The following is a 12,278-nucleotide window of genomic DNA, read 5'->3' as shown; positions in this document are numbered from 1 at the left end:
GAGAAAAATTCATCATTCCATTTTTAACTGAATGGATGCTGAAAAGCAAACGGTACTGCAACTGTACGTAACAACTAAGCATAAAGCATGAGAGGATGAAACTTCATCTCCATAGTGCTGATAATGAATAAACACTTTTCTGACACTGCTTAAAATAACTAAAGTAATGCTTCAATTACAATTAAAAAATAGGGCAACGAGAAAGCACTAAACAGTACAAACCTATCTAGTACAAGCGTAATGAATAGTACAATCCCAAACTTAAGCTATTGGTACACTATTTTAAAGGTTCTCCACTGGTCTAAAGGAAACACCCTTGGGATTGAACACCCGATAGCTCACAAAAACAGACACACAAAGTGCTGCTACTGATAGTATAACAGAAAAGGCACTTGCAACATTCCATGAGCTACTTGATGCTGCGTCTGCTGACTTGCCACTCAAAGAACTGCCCCGAGATATGTCAATGGAAACCCAATCACAGTTAACAGAGTAGTGTCCAGAACGATGCCATGGCTGACCATTTACTGGATACCAGAATGCAACAGACATCTTACTGGATCCACCAATGGTAAATTGTACATCCTGCAAGGTATTATGTTGCACCATTTTACTCACTTGTCATCACATAAATGAAATTCAGGAATATAGATACACCTACAGCACTATTAAGACAAACATATTTGGTCTCAAGTTCTGTCAAAGTTATGAGTCTCTTTGTAAAGGGGGAAACTAGAAGATAACACAATAATCACAATATGTTAAACTACGACCACATGATTCAGAAGGCTTCCTTCAATCACATCTATTAGATTTGAAAAGATTTTCCTTTTCACCTATGCCCCACACCCCAAACAAAACCAAAAAATTACAGAGAAAGAAAGTGGTCTAAATCTAGTTTGTTTTAGTTTTTGACCCACAGACAATAAATATTTCTTCGGAGGGCAAGTTTATGTTAGGGTGAAAATAAAACAAAAAAGCCAGTAGAGGTTATCTTATCCAAAGCCAAAGCTGTTTCAACCATAAAACAGCATAGATACATAATTCAAAAGCATCAAGTAAAATTGATAATTAATGTCCATATTTTCCATCAACAACATTTAGATTTGGGAACGGCTCCAAAGATTAATCAAGAAAAAACTTATGAATCAAGAATCAGCTAATGATAAAGATCTGGACAAATTACTGCAAGCCCTAAGCAAATTATTCTAACCTGTTGAAGATGATCCATAGTCCTCAAAGGCCTAGAGAATTCAAAAAAGTATGTGCCCTTTTTTCCATTTTCTGCATATGGACTCTCGTCCTCTACAAAACCTGTTACAGAAAAGTTAATATAGAGGAAGAAAAAGAAATAAAATAACCGATAGGGTAAAATAAAGCAGAGAGATCAAATTTAAGGTACTGTTTTTTACGAAGATATTCACGCATGGGGTTGAAACTAGTATTGTAAAAATCAGCTTGAACCAACCAATTCAAATAGTGAACTGGTTCGAGCAGACTATTGGATCATTAATGCAATTGAACCAGTTCGAACAAGCTCTAAACCAGAATTGAATCAGCATGAAAGGGTATTGGGTTAATGACTTGAATTGGTTTTGCACAATATTTACTGTAGAGTTCAGAAAAGGTTTAAACTTTTCACCTAATAATGTAACAGTAACCATTAAAACATAAATTTAAATTAATTATAATGTTCCTACTATTATTATTATTATTATTATTATATAGATGTATCTAATGAGAATTTTTTTTATATGAGAATGAAAATGATAAATATGAACCATAAAACACTATATGAATGATCAAGATTAAATTTTTTTTAAGCTACATGATCACTTAAAAAAGTTAAGAGACTTTAAAAATTCACACAATATGTTATAATCATGACTATTTATGGTAAGATCCAATAATTGAGATTTATTCTCAAATTCTTACATAAAAAAAATCTCATTGGATACTCTCTCTCTGTGTATATATATATATATAGAGGTAGGATTTTCTTACACTGATATAAGTTTAAAAATTCTTATACTCAATTTGAGCTTTTTGTTTAATTTAAATCTAACAAGTTATAATTTATTATTTTACTATCCTGTTAGTTTAAGTTAAATAAAATGTTCAGATTGAGTATAACAGTTTTTAAACTTATACCAGTGTAAAAAAATCTTTTTCCATATATATATATATATGGTTCGTGTAGAAATTCATTTAGTGGTTGAACTAGTGACCATAATCGAGTCAATATTTGGGCCAATTTTGGCAACACTAAGTGCAACTTGCAATAGAATCTAAAATATGCTTTAACATTAAAAAAAAAAATGTAAATCCCTATTTTTGTCCTCCAAGAAAATAGGTGTCATCACTTTCTAATCCCTTAGTAATGCAAAATATCATCACTTTGATACTCCAAAGATTTCTAACATCAATTTATTCCCTCAATAATGTAAAATGTTATCAATTTAGTCTCTCAATCAAGTAAAATGTCATCAAAGACCGATAGATTTGATAATACCTTGAATAGTAGGGAGACTAAAGTGATTACGACAAAAATTTAGTTTACTCTTAAAAAATAATTCTTAATTTCTTATATGGTAAAAAGCCACAAAAACAAAGCTGGTCATCCTTCTTTAATCGATCACTGAACTTTAGGCACTTAGTGGGAGATTAACCTACATTGATGGCACCAATTATATATTATTGAAAGCAATTGGCACTTACATGTATGAAAAATTTTAAAGTGCTGTTGACATATCTCAAAAGAAAATTCATAAATGAAGCATAGTGCATCATAAGCCTGCTTTATCTTATATACATGAACCATTCACTTCATAAATAGCATATAGATATGTAATGAGACATATACTACTTGGAAAATATTGTTTCATGATTCCTGTCACTACCAACCAAAATTTCAGTCTCAACTCAGCTTCCACCTACAGTTAATGGATAGGACATTGTACTTGTTTTTTTTATTTTTTATCAGTAAATAAATTAGTCACCTGAGTGAACTGTGAAGCTGCTATGCCACCAAGCACCCTTCCAGTCATTCTGCGCACTAGAATCATTAGCTGACAACAGAAAAAGGGTCAGATTTTAATATACCTTAAATTGATAAGAACTTAGAAGATCATCAACAAATAAAGGGGTTGAAATCAAGATTAAATACAAAACCCAAAATGTTCCAAGTCATATTACATAAAGAAAAGAGATGATTAAACTTCATAATTTATGAAGCAATAGGATATTTTTGTAAAACTCAAATCATAAGCATAAATGGACCGACAAAAAATTCAACAATTCTCCACACAAAATCTTTCAACATAAATTTATGATTCTCATAGAGGTTAAATTCAGAAGTTACTCACTGAAACAATATTTTCCTTTTACAGGGAAAGAGAATGACATAATCTGGTTTGACATTATGATACTTCATATTTTTTAGCCCATAACATTTCAGCAACAAAGAGAAAGTATTATGAAGTGTTGATGATTATGAAAACCCTATTGAACATGAAATTGATGGAGACAGCTACCATGATTACGATGACATACTGCTTGCTTTGTACTATTGTGGTGAGAGTCATGAACTGTGGTCCCTACAACTGTGCTTGACAATCGTGTTTCATGTCATTTTAACACGTAATCATTTCCTTTACCTGAGTTAGGAACATAAAAGTTGTCTACATAATCTTAGCATAAAAAATACTTAATCTCTCTCTGTCTTCTTGTCCTCTCCTACACAGATGCTTAAAGTAATTTATGACACATCATACACCTGCTTAAATCCAATCAGTGGATAATGTTGGGATCTGCTTTCATTTCGTTGGCATCAATTTTAAATTGGGATTGGTAGAACAAAGATAAATTATTTCATAAAAACTGGTGATTAGAGAGCAAAGTTAGAAAAGATTAATGTCAAATGTGAACCTGATTTTTCATGGATAAGCTAAAGGAATAAAGTGCTGGACGACTTCATGCATGGTTCAGAACAAGCTAACACTATTATTTATATGGCCAAGTGTGTAAAGTGAAAAGCATATTGACAAGTAAGCAAACTAAACAATGTAAATAATAGAAAATTCAATGAGGAAGACAAACATTGGAAGAGGGAAAAAGACAAGCAATATGATGATAGAAAATGTACACAGAAAAATAAAACATTTCTCACATGAATAAAAGCATGAGTATCAAGGAAGCTGTGGTTAGTGAACAGGAGTGAAGTCATGCAAGCAATGATTATAGTTTCAAGATTTAACAAAGTTCTATAGACTGTGGAGGAGCCTACATTTCCATAGGACGAAGTGAATTATTAAGTGGAAAGTTTGAGAAAATGTTTCCTTTATAAATATTATTACTACCCCAATGGCTTTGCTTTGATCCCTCTGTGATACTTCCACTTGGCCTTTTAATCCCATTCATTCTGCCTTTTTTTTTCTAATCATATAAACATATAATTCACATTAAAGGTGTCATATTTGAACATACCAGAACCTGAAGGACCAGTTCCATCCAAGTATCTACAATGTGGATTCCAGGCATATAGATCAACCAAGTGACCAAACCTGCACCAGCAAATGTCGAAAACTGAATGAACACATCCAGCAGAAAGACACCCCTTAGACTAGTTGAAATCCTCATGAATTGTCAACCAATACACAAAAAGCATGGATCACCTGTCGTTGCCATTTCCATCCCTATTATCTAGGGGATTGCCACCATAAAGCCGTCCGGGAATAGCACTTCCAATTGAAAAGTGCATAATGTCAACTTCATGACCTTTGCAGGTCTTGTTTGTGCACGAAGTTGAATGTTCCTCACAGCCACCCATCTTTAACAGAACATTTATCAGTCAACAGTTGTCAAAGAGATGAACAAGAAAGAATTCTAACGAGTGGATCAACTCACGTTATGATAAGAAGCACTATCCCCAATTTGAAACATGAGAGCGACAGAGGGACATTTGTTGCTTTCGCTGCATTTAAGGAAAAAAAAAAAAAAACACCAAAGCTATCATAAACGAATACCAAACAAAGTGGATAATATTTTTAATCCATGTTATCTTCCTTGTGAATAGAATAAACGCAAGTTCATATAGCACTGAAACACGCTAAGAAGATGCAGTTGGTCTGCACCGCATGACACGGCACACTTACCCTTTAGAGTAGGCATAATCCTTATCAACTTGCAAGAGAAAGAAAATATCGTGGCCATCATGCACACTCTGCAACAAATCGATAATCACGAGAAGAAGCGAGAAAATGAAATGAAACGAAAGCGAAATGAAATTGGCGAGGGACTAGAGAGACCTTAACACTCATCTTTCCACCTTTGAATTGATTTTCGGCGTCGGGATCGAGAGCGGGGAGGAGAGGGAAGTAAGAGCCATCAATATCCTTCCAATCGTCGGCGTGGCCATCCAGTGTAATCACTCCGGGTCTGAACTCGGCTTCGACTCGGATCTCCGACTCGGACTCGCAGCTCCAGTGACCCGATTCCTCGTGCGAGTCCACGAAGCCCCAACCCAGGAAGAACAAAACGAAAAGGAAACGAAGAAGCATTCTGGTACGGTATGGGTGAAACGACGCGGCTTTGAAATGAAGTTTCAAATGAAGGAACGTGTCGTTTGTTAATATGAATGGATTTATATGAGTTTGACTTGACTGGGTGGCAGCCCGTGCAGGAAAGGAAGGATCGCCACTCCCACCGCCCTTGACTTTTCTGTTTGCTTGAAAATTCAGATCACAGTGTCACATAAACAGACATGACAGAACATAACATCACACATAGCACTTCCTTTTCTTTTCATCTGCACTTTCATTCCTCCCTTCTTCCCTATGCCCCCACTCTTTCCTTTTACCCAATTTTACCTTTTATTTAATCATATCAGATATACACGTCAAAATCTACCATTTATTAAGCACACCATATCTTCACTCTACACTTTTATCATTTCTTATTATTGTCAAATAAATTTTAATAAACCTTACTAAATAATGTGTGTTTTCTTTTCTATTTAGTATAAAAATTAAAAATAAAACGTCAAATAAAAAAATATTAATCTTTAAGAGATTAAAAATTTATATATTTAAGTAAATAATTATTATTTATATTTCAAAGTTATACATATCTATTCATATAAAATTTATTAATTTTTTAAATACATAAATTAAACAAAAAATTATATTTATAAATAATAAAATATTTAAAATAATTACAACCTTATTAAGCTGAAAAAGAATTAAAAATGTATATAAAATTTATATATTTAAGTTAATGATTATCATTTATAATTCAAAATCATACATATTAATTAATAAAAAAATACTATAAATCAATAATAAAATTTTAAATTAATATGATAAGAATTGTTTAATTATATTATAATAAAATTAATTATAAATTCATTCATATAATAGGTCATTTAAAATTTTGAGTAAGTATAATTTCATATATTATATATAGCAAATATTTTATTTTTATATAAAAATTAAATATTTTTTTAAAATTAATATATCATGTAAAATATAGATGATATAAATTGAGATGATTATATTTTAAAAATTAGAATAGATAATCATATGTTAAAAATTATAATAAAAATGTTAACATTAGTATTTTATTTATTTCTTTAAAAATAAAAAAGTAAAAATATAAAATTAGGAAAATTTTATAATTAATAGTGTTATAAAAATAAAATTTATTAAAATGTATATTTAGTCTATATATTTAACATGTTTATAAATTTTTATATTTAAAAAATTATATTTTAATTTTTATAAAATTATTTTGTTATATTTTTTATTGATATTATTATAAAAATAAAGATTAAAATGCAAAAAAAAAAAACATTTATATATAGATCAATACATAATTCTGTTTTAAATATAAAAAACAATTCATAAATTCAACCAAACTATTAATATAGAAAAAGGTGGTCTAAAAAAATTGATACAAAGATTGCATGTCCTGCTCAAAGGAAGGAAATGGCAAATACATTTGCACCCTAAAAAGGAATTATATACGCACGATCGTTGTCGTTTAGAGCCTAAGTGGAAAACTAATGTTGCAATTTGATTTTTGTGAGTGCAACCATCGCATCCATATCAAAAAAGTAATATATTAGTGTACCACCTTAATGTACGGTCGCTGATATATTAATGCATTCTTTATCTTCTTATAGAGTTTATTTAATTCACTAAAAATTAATATTATATTATATTATATTGTATACAATTATTTTCTTTTTATTTTATTTTATTCTGCATGCACATTTTAAAAATACACAAAAAAGTTGTCTCGTTAAGGTGTACAAAATACATTTCTCATATATTTCTATATGGTAACCAATGGAATGAAAGTGAAGTATATATATATATATATATATATATATATATACACAAATTATTATGATAATATGTAATTGTTTTAAATTCCCAGTATTTATCTAACATTGACTTAGTAATTTTTTGTCATTTTGAATTATATGGCAAATCTAATTAATTATAACCCATCCAATTTAATAAAAGAAAATAAACTTGATGAAATTTGACTTTTGCCAAATTTAACAAGTTCTTTTAACCTTTTCTTTTTCTAAATAATGTATAATTGATTTTTCATACTAAGAAAAAGGATTTTCATTATTTTTTCTTTTGTGAATTGACCTTTTATTTTAAATCAAGTTTATTTATCTTGAGTGTGGGATTCTTTGTGTTTATTGTTTCTTTTGAACTAATAGGATTCGACAATTAAAATATTTTTTAAATATATAGCTTAATATTTGTTTGATTTATAATCACCGAAAGATTACGATTCTTTAATTATTAAAAGAAAAGGAAAAGATAAAAGTCAAGGAATTAAATTTAAACCAATTGAGTGAATTTGATCTACAATTAAGAGATTTAAAGCTTCAATTGATTGGATAATTAGTTGCATAAAGAAAAGAGTAAAAAGATTTAAATCCTAATGCTTAATAGCTAATGCCTCCTCAGTCTTTTTTTTTTCTTTTTATGGGAAACAATCATCTTAATTCTGTGTATTTTGATTACACAACATGTACAATAGATTTTCAACGCTGACACAACAAAACATATTACCCTTCATTTAAAAAATATTAATTTATTCTTCGTACAATCAAAGCCTAGTTTAAACATTTTTATTAATAGATGAGTTAAATTTCAATTTTTTAAAACAAATTCAAATTATAAATTTAAAATAAACAAACGTAAATTAACAAAAAAAAAATACTTTTAAAATATTTTGTGAAAATTTGACGAGTCAATTTTATATTATAAGAGTCATTTTTTAGTTTTATATATTTTTAAAATATATTTTACAATATTTTATATTTTTATATAATAAAATAAATAAATAAATAATACATGCTTTAATATTAACATAATATTACGTAGTTATGAATAATTTAATACAAATCAATTAGTTTATGAAAGCTAAATTCACAACTTTCACAACAAATATATAACTTTGATTAAACCCTCGCTTTAGTTCCTGGCAATATTTGAGTACAGCATTTTAATCTCTTAAAGATATTTAAAATATCACATTAGTTCTTAACTTCTTTCTTTGTCATTTATTTTAGTCTCTGACGTCAGATCCCGTTAAAAAACTGTGACAGGAGATTGAGTTGTCACGTTAAGTGATATATCAGAATCCTACTTGACAGAAATAGATTATTTTTTTGAAACTAGCGTGACACTTTTAATTGCGAAACTGTGTCATTCTAATCCAAGTACCACTTTGCCAAACATATTAGCATATATGTTATGCTCCTCTAAGATTTTTCGTCCTTTGACTGCCATATACCAGAAGACACCTTCCCAAGAGCACTTACATGAGCTAACTTTAAAGCAACATTAGCACTAGACTAAGCAGATTACTCTGCCTCAACAACACTTGTCACTTCTCTTCTCATTAACCATACATTTGGATAAATACCACTACCACCACTAGAACTTTCTTGTTCCTTACTACCTTCTAAACTCAGAGGATTCATCACTATGTGAATTACCACAGTGATCTGGCTGAGAAAAATTTTTCCAGTTCAAATAGAAATCTAAGACACTAGAGCCATTTACTTGCCTAATAAACTCCCTCTTGGTCAATACTCAAGCTTCACCTCAACATGAGAAGGTAGAGCACGAATGCTCTCATCGCTAATTGTTCTTTGCGAGGCAGAAATACCATCAAGGAACTTCCTTTCATCCTTGTCAAAATTTCTGCCAATGGGGCAGCGTGTGATAGAAAAGAGATTTTGTCATCTAAGAGCTTATACACAGATTTATCAATAAAAAAGCCTCGTCAAATCAATAAAAAACAAAAATCATGTACAATTAAAAGTCATAGATCTATTTTTCCTATCTTGTTCGTCCCCAAAACATTAAACACTTAAAGTTCTTTGTCCTCAAAACAAAAAAATGACTTAATAAATTAAAAAAAATTTTTTTACCGAATTTTCTATTTGTTAGCCCTTCAGTATAACAAATTTCAATCTTTAAATATTTAATCTCTAAACATAACAACGAACAAAAATTTAGACAAAATTCTGCCTGCACTTAGGGTAAATTCTTCTTCCAACACAAATGAAGAAATATATCATTAAGTTTGAGCAAAAAGTACTTCAATCAAAATGACACTGTTTCGCAATTAAAAATGTCAGGCGAGCTTGCAAAAAAGACAAGGTTGGATTCAAACTCTCCATTAAGTGAAGGTTTAGTCATATAATTTTAGCTAGTTTTACCACTAAAACTTAGACGCTCGCAGCTTTCGTTTTACCGAACAAAGGAAACTAAGCTGCGTCTCCCGTTCAAAAGCTGCGAAAAAGCATACTTCACCAAAAAACTCATTGAGAGGAGATTGTCTTTTAGCTGATATCAAGCTTCTTCAAAAGAGCTTCGAGATCCGAATGGTCGAAACTGCCTGAGGTTTGAAACTGCGTCGTCTTTGAAATTCATTGATTGATAGGAATTGAAACTGAAGCCGTAGCAGCAACGGTGTTAACGAAATCCGTAACTTCTGGATTATTGTTGAAATTGAAGAGAACCTTCACCTTGTTCATCGTATCCGAGTTCTGATAAATCAGCTCCGAGGAACCGAGCTCAACCAAGCCGTTTCCTGAAAGTATGCAGACCAGAGTCTGCAACCCGAACACCTGTCCCTGCCGCGCCCTCTCGCACGGCGAGGCGGTCTCCGCCGGTGACCCAAACGGGGGTGGAATTGAAGAAGGCCTGACCGGGCAACCCGCGGCCGTTTACGAAGGACTGGGTCATGGAAACGAGGAAGAACCGCTCCATGTCGGTGACCCCTTCGTCGACGTCGGATGAGGAGGAGCCGGAGATGAGGAAATTGAGTTCGCGGATGACCTTTTTGCTGTGTTCTTGCTCGGCGGAGGAGGTGGCTTTAGCCTTGGCTTTGCCGTTGTCGCCTTTGTAGTAACCGTCACCCCAACCGAGAGTTGTCGTCAGAGGATTGCAGAAGATGGCGTAGGTCCAGCTCTCTCTTGCGCCCTCTATGAGGGCCTGGAGACGCTGCTGGTACGTGTCCTGGTTGAAGACGGTGGCGGACTGGGGGGCGGGGGGGGGGGGACCGCGGTGCCATGGAGGAAAGATCACATCCACAGATTAATTCACCCTGAACAAAAGGTGTGTGTTTTGGAGTTAGAACTTGGAGAAGAGAGAGAGAGAGAGAGAGTTCATGATTCATAATTTTAGGTTACTTAACAGAGGGGAGAGTCAGTGCTCTTCTTTATTCTGTTTGTCTGTTGTTACTTCTTTTAAGTAGAAGTTTTGGGGAGTTGGATGTGATCTTACTTAAGTTATCTTTTAAGGCTCAGAGTATGTATGCATGTGTAGAACTAAAAGTTTAATTCATGGAACATAAATTCAATTTTTATTAACTGAATAAACGTTAGTCTGCTTTGTCTGATATGGTTGAATAACACTTTGATGGGTTGTTGTTATTATAAAAATAAAAAAATACTACGAATTTGACTCCCATAACAAATAATTAAAATGTTGACGTCTGTTTTTGTAATCTGTAAGATTTTTTATGTATACAATTTAGTCAATTTTGGAATTAAATTATTAAATAATTTGACTATAGAATAGAATCAATTTGTTAATAAATTGATGTATTATTAATACACTTGGTGACATTTGGCTTTAAATTTATTTTTCTTTCTTATAATTAATAGTTACTATAAAAACAAGTTACTCTAATTAATAATCGATGACATTATGTGGAAAGAATATCGATCTTCCTGTATTTTGAAGAAAATTATACGTATTATTTTATTTTTACTTAAACAAAAATAGATTTATTTAAATAAAAATAAAATACAATAATTTTTTTATGTAAAATTTATTTAAGAAAATTTAGTTTACTTTAACAAAATTTAAAATATTTTTTATTAGAGTAAAGAAATGAGTGTTGGGTGTAAAAGAAAAATGGATTGAAAATAGATGAGGATCGAGAGAATGGATGGTAGAAAGGTAAAGAAGTCAGATATGGAATAAAGGAGGAAGTAGATACGAGAGTAAAGGTGGGGATAGAGAGAAAAAGATAATATTTGAATATGAAATTAGGAGTAGGAAAATGAGAGAGTTAAAAGAGAAAAAAAAGGAGTTAGATATAAAAAAAAAAGAAAAAAAAGTTAAATATAAATATTGAAGAAAGAAATTATAAAAAAATATATAAAATTCACTTAAAGAAAACTGAATGAAACTAAACATCCAGTTTTCATCAAAACTAAACATTATTTAGTCAAGTGATCAAACTTAATTTTTATCACAATTAAAAATTATCCAAATTCATATAGCAAATTTAATTTTAATAAGCATTGTTGTGATAAATATGAGAACACCATATGGGTATAGCTGTACAAGTTCTAAATTTCTTAAAAATTATTCAAATTTAGAATTTTCTATTTTATTTTTTGACTTCTTTACCTATATTTTGCAATATAGTAGAAAAATTAAGAAAAAATAATGACCAATACACTCAAATAATTAATAATTCACCTAAAATTCTAAAAAAAACTAACAAAAATGATGACTTATCTCACACTTGTAATTATATAAAAATTGAATATCATAACTAAATATTACAATAACTTTGATTGTGTCAACATTGAACGTTGAAAAGGATATTTTAAAAAATATGAAAGATTAAAACAAAAAATATGAAAATTTAAGAGTTCACCAGGACTTAAAAATATATTTAATTTTTTATATATCATGTTTACTTGTGACTTCACAGCAATTCTT

At 30.7% G+C, this 12,278-nt stretch overlaps 1 protein-coding gene and 1 pseudogene across 2 annotated transcripts; both read right to left on the bottom strand.

The window, feature by feature from the left end:
• On the bottom strand, nt 1-5,842 carry LOC113872322. Of its 2 annotated transcripts, none has more exons than XM_027509792.1 (8): nt 5,307-5,842; nt 5,154-5,221; nt 4,906-4,972; nt 4,674-4,828; nt 4,486-4,562; nt 3,000-3,068; nt 1,214-1,314; nt 1-585 (listed from the first exon to the last, which is right to left on the bottom strand). In XM_027509792.1, exons 1-8 carry the CDS (start codon nt 5,556-5,558, stop codon nt 283-285), a joined length of 1,092 nt encoding a protein of 363 aa, XP_027365593.1. In that variant the 5' UTR covers nt 5,559-5,842; the 3' UTR covers nt 1-282. The 2 variants fall into 2 exon arrangements, with proteins under 2 accessions (XP_027365593.1, XP_027365594.1); XM_027509793.1 differs by having other exon boundaries at nt 118-585; nt 4,492-4,562; nt 5,307-5,828.
• Nucleotides 5,843-9,964: 4,122 nt separating this feature from the next.
• Nucleotides 9,965-11,168, bottom strand: LOC113873790 (annotated as a pseudogene).
• Between the last annotated feature and the right edge of the window lie 1,110 nt (nt 11,169-12,278).

The sequence above is a fragment of the Abrus precatorius genome, unplaced genomic scaffold (genome assembly GCF_003935025.1).
Source record: "Abrus precatorius isolate BTA unplaced genomic scaffold, Abrus_2018 Scaffold7, whole genome shotgun sequence".
In the NCBI taxonomy this organism is placed as follows: Eukaryota; Viridiplantae; Streptophyta; class Magnoliopsida; order Fabales; family Fabaceae; genus Abrus; species Abrus precatorius.
This window is presented reverse-complemented; position numbering and strand designations above follow the sequence as displayed.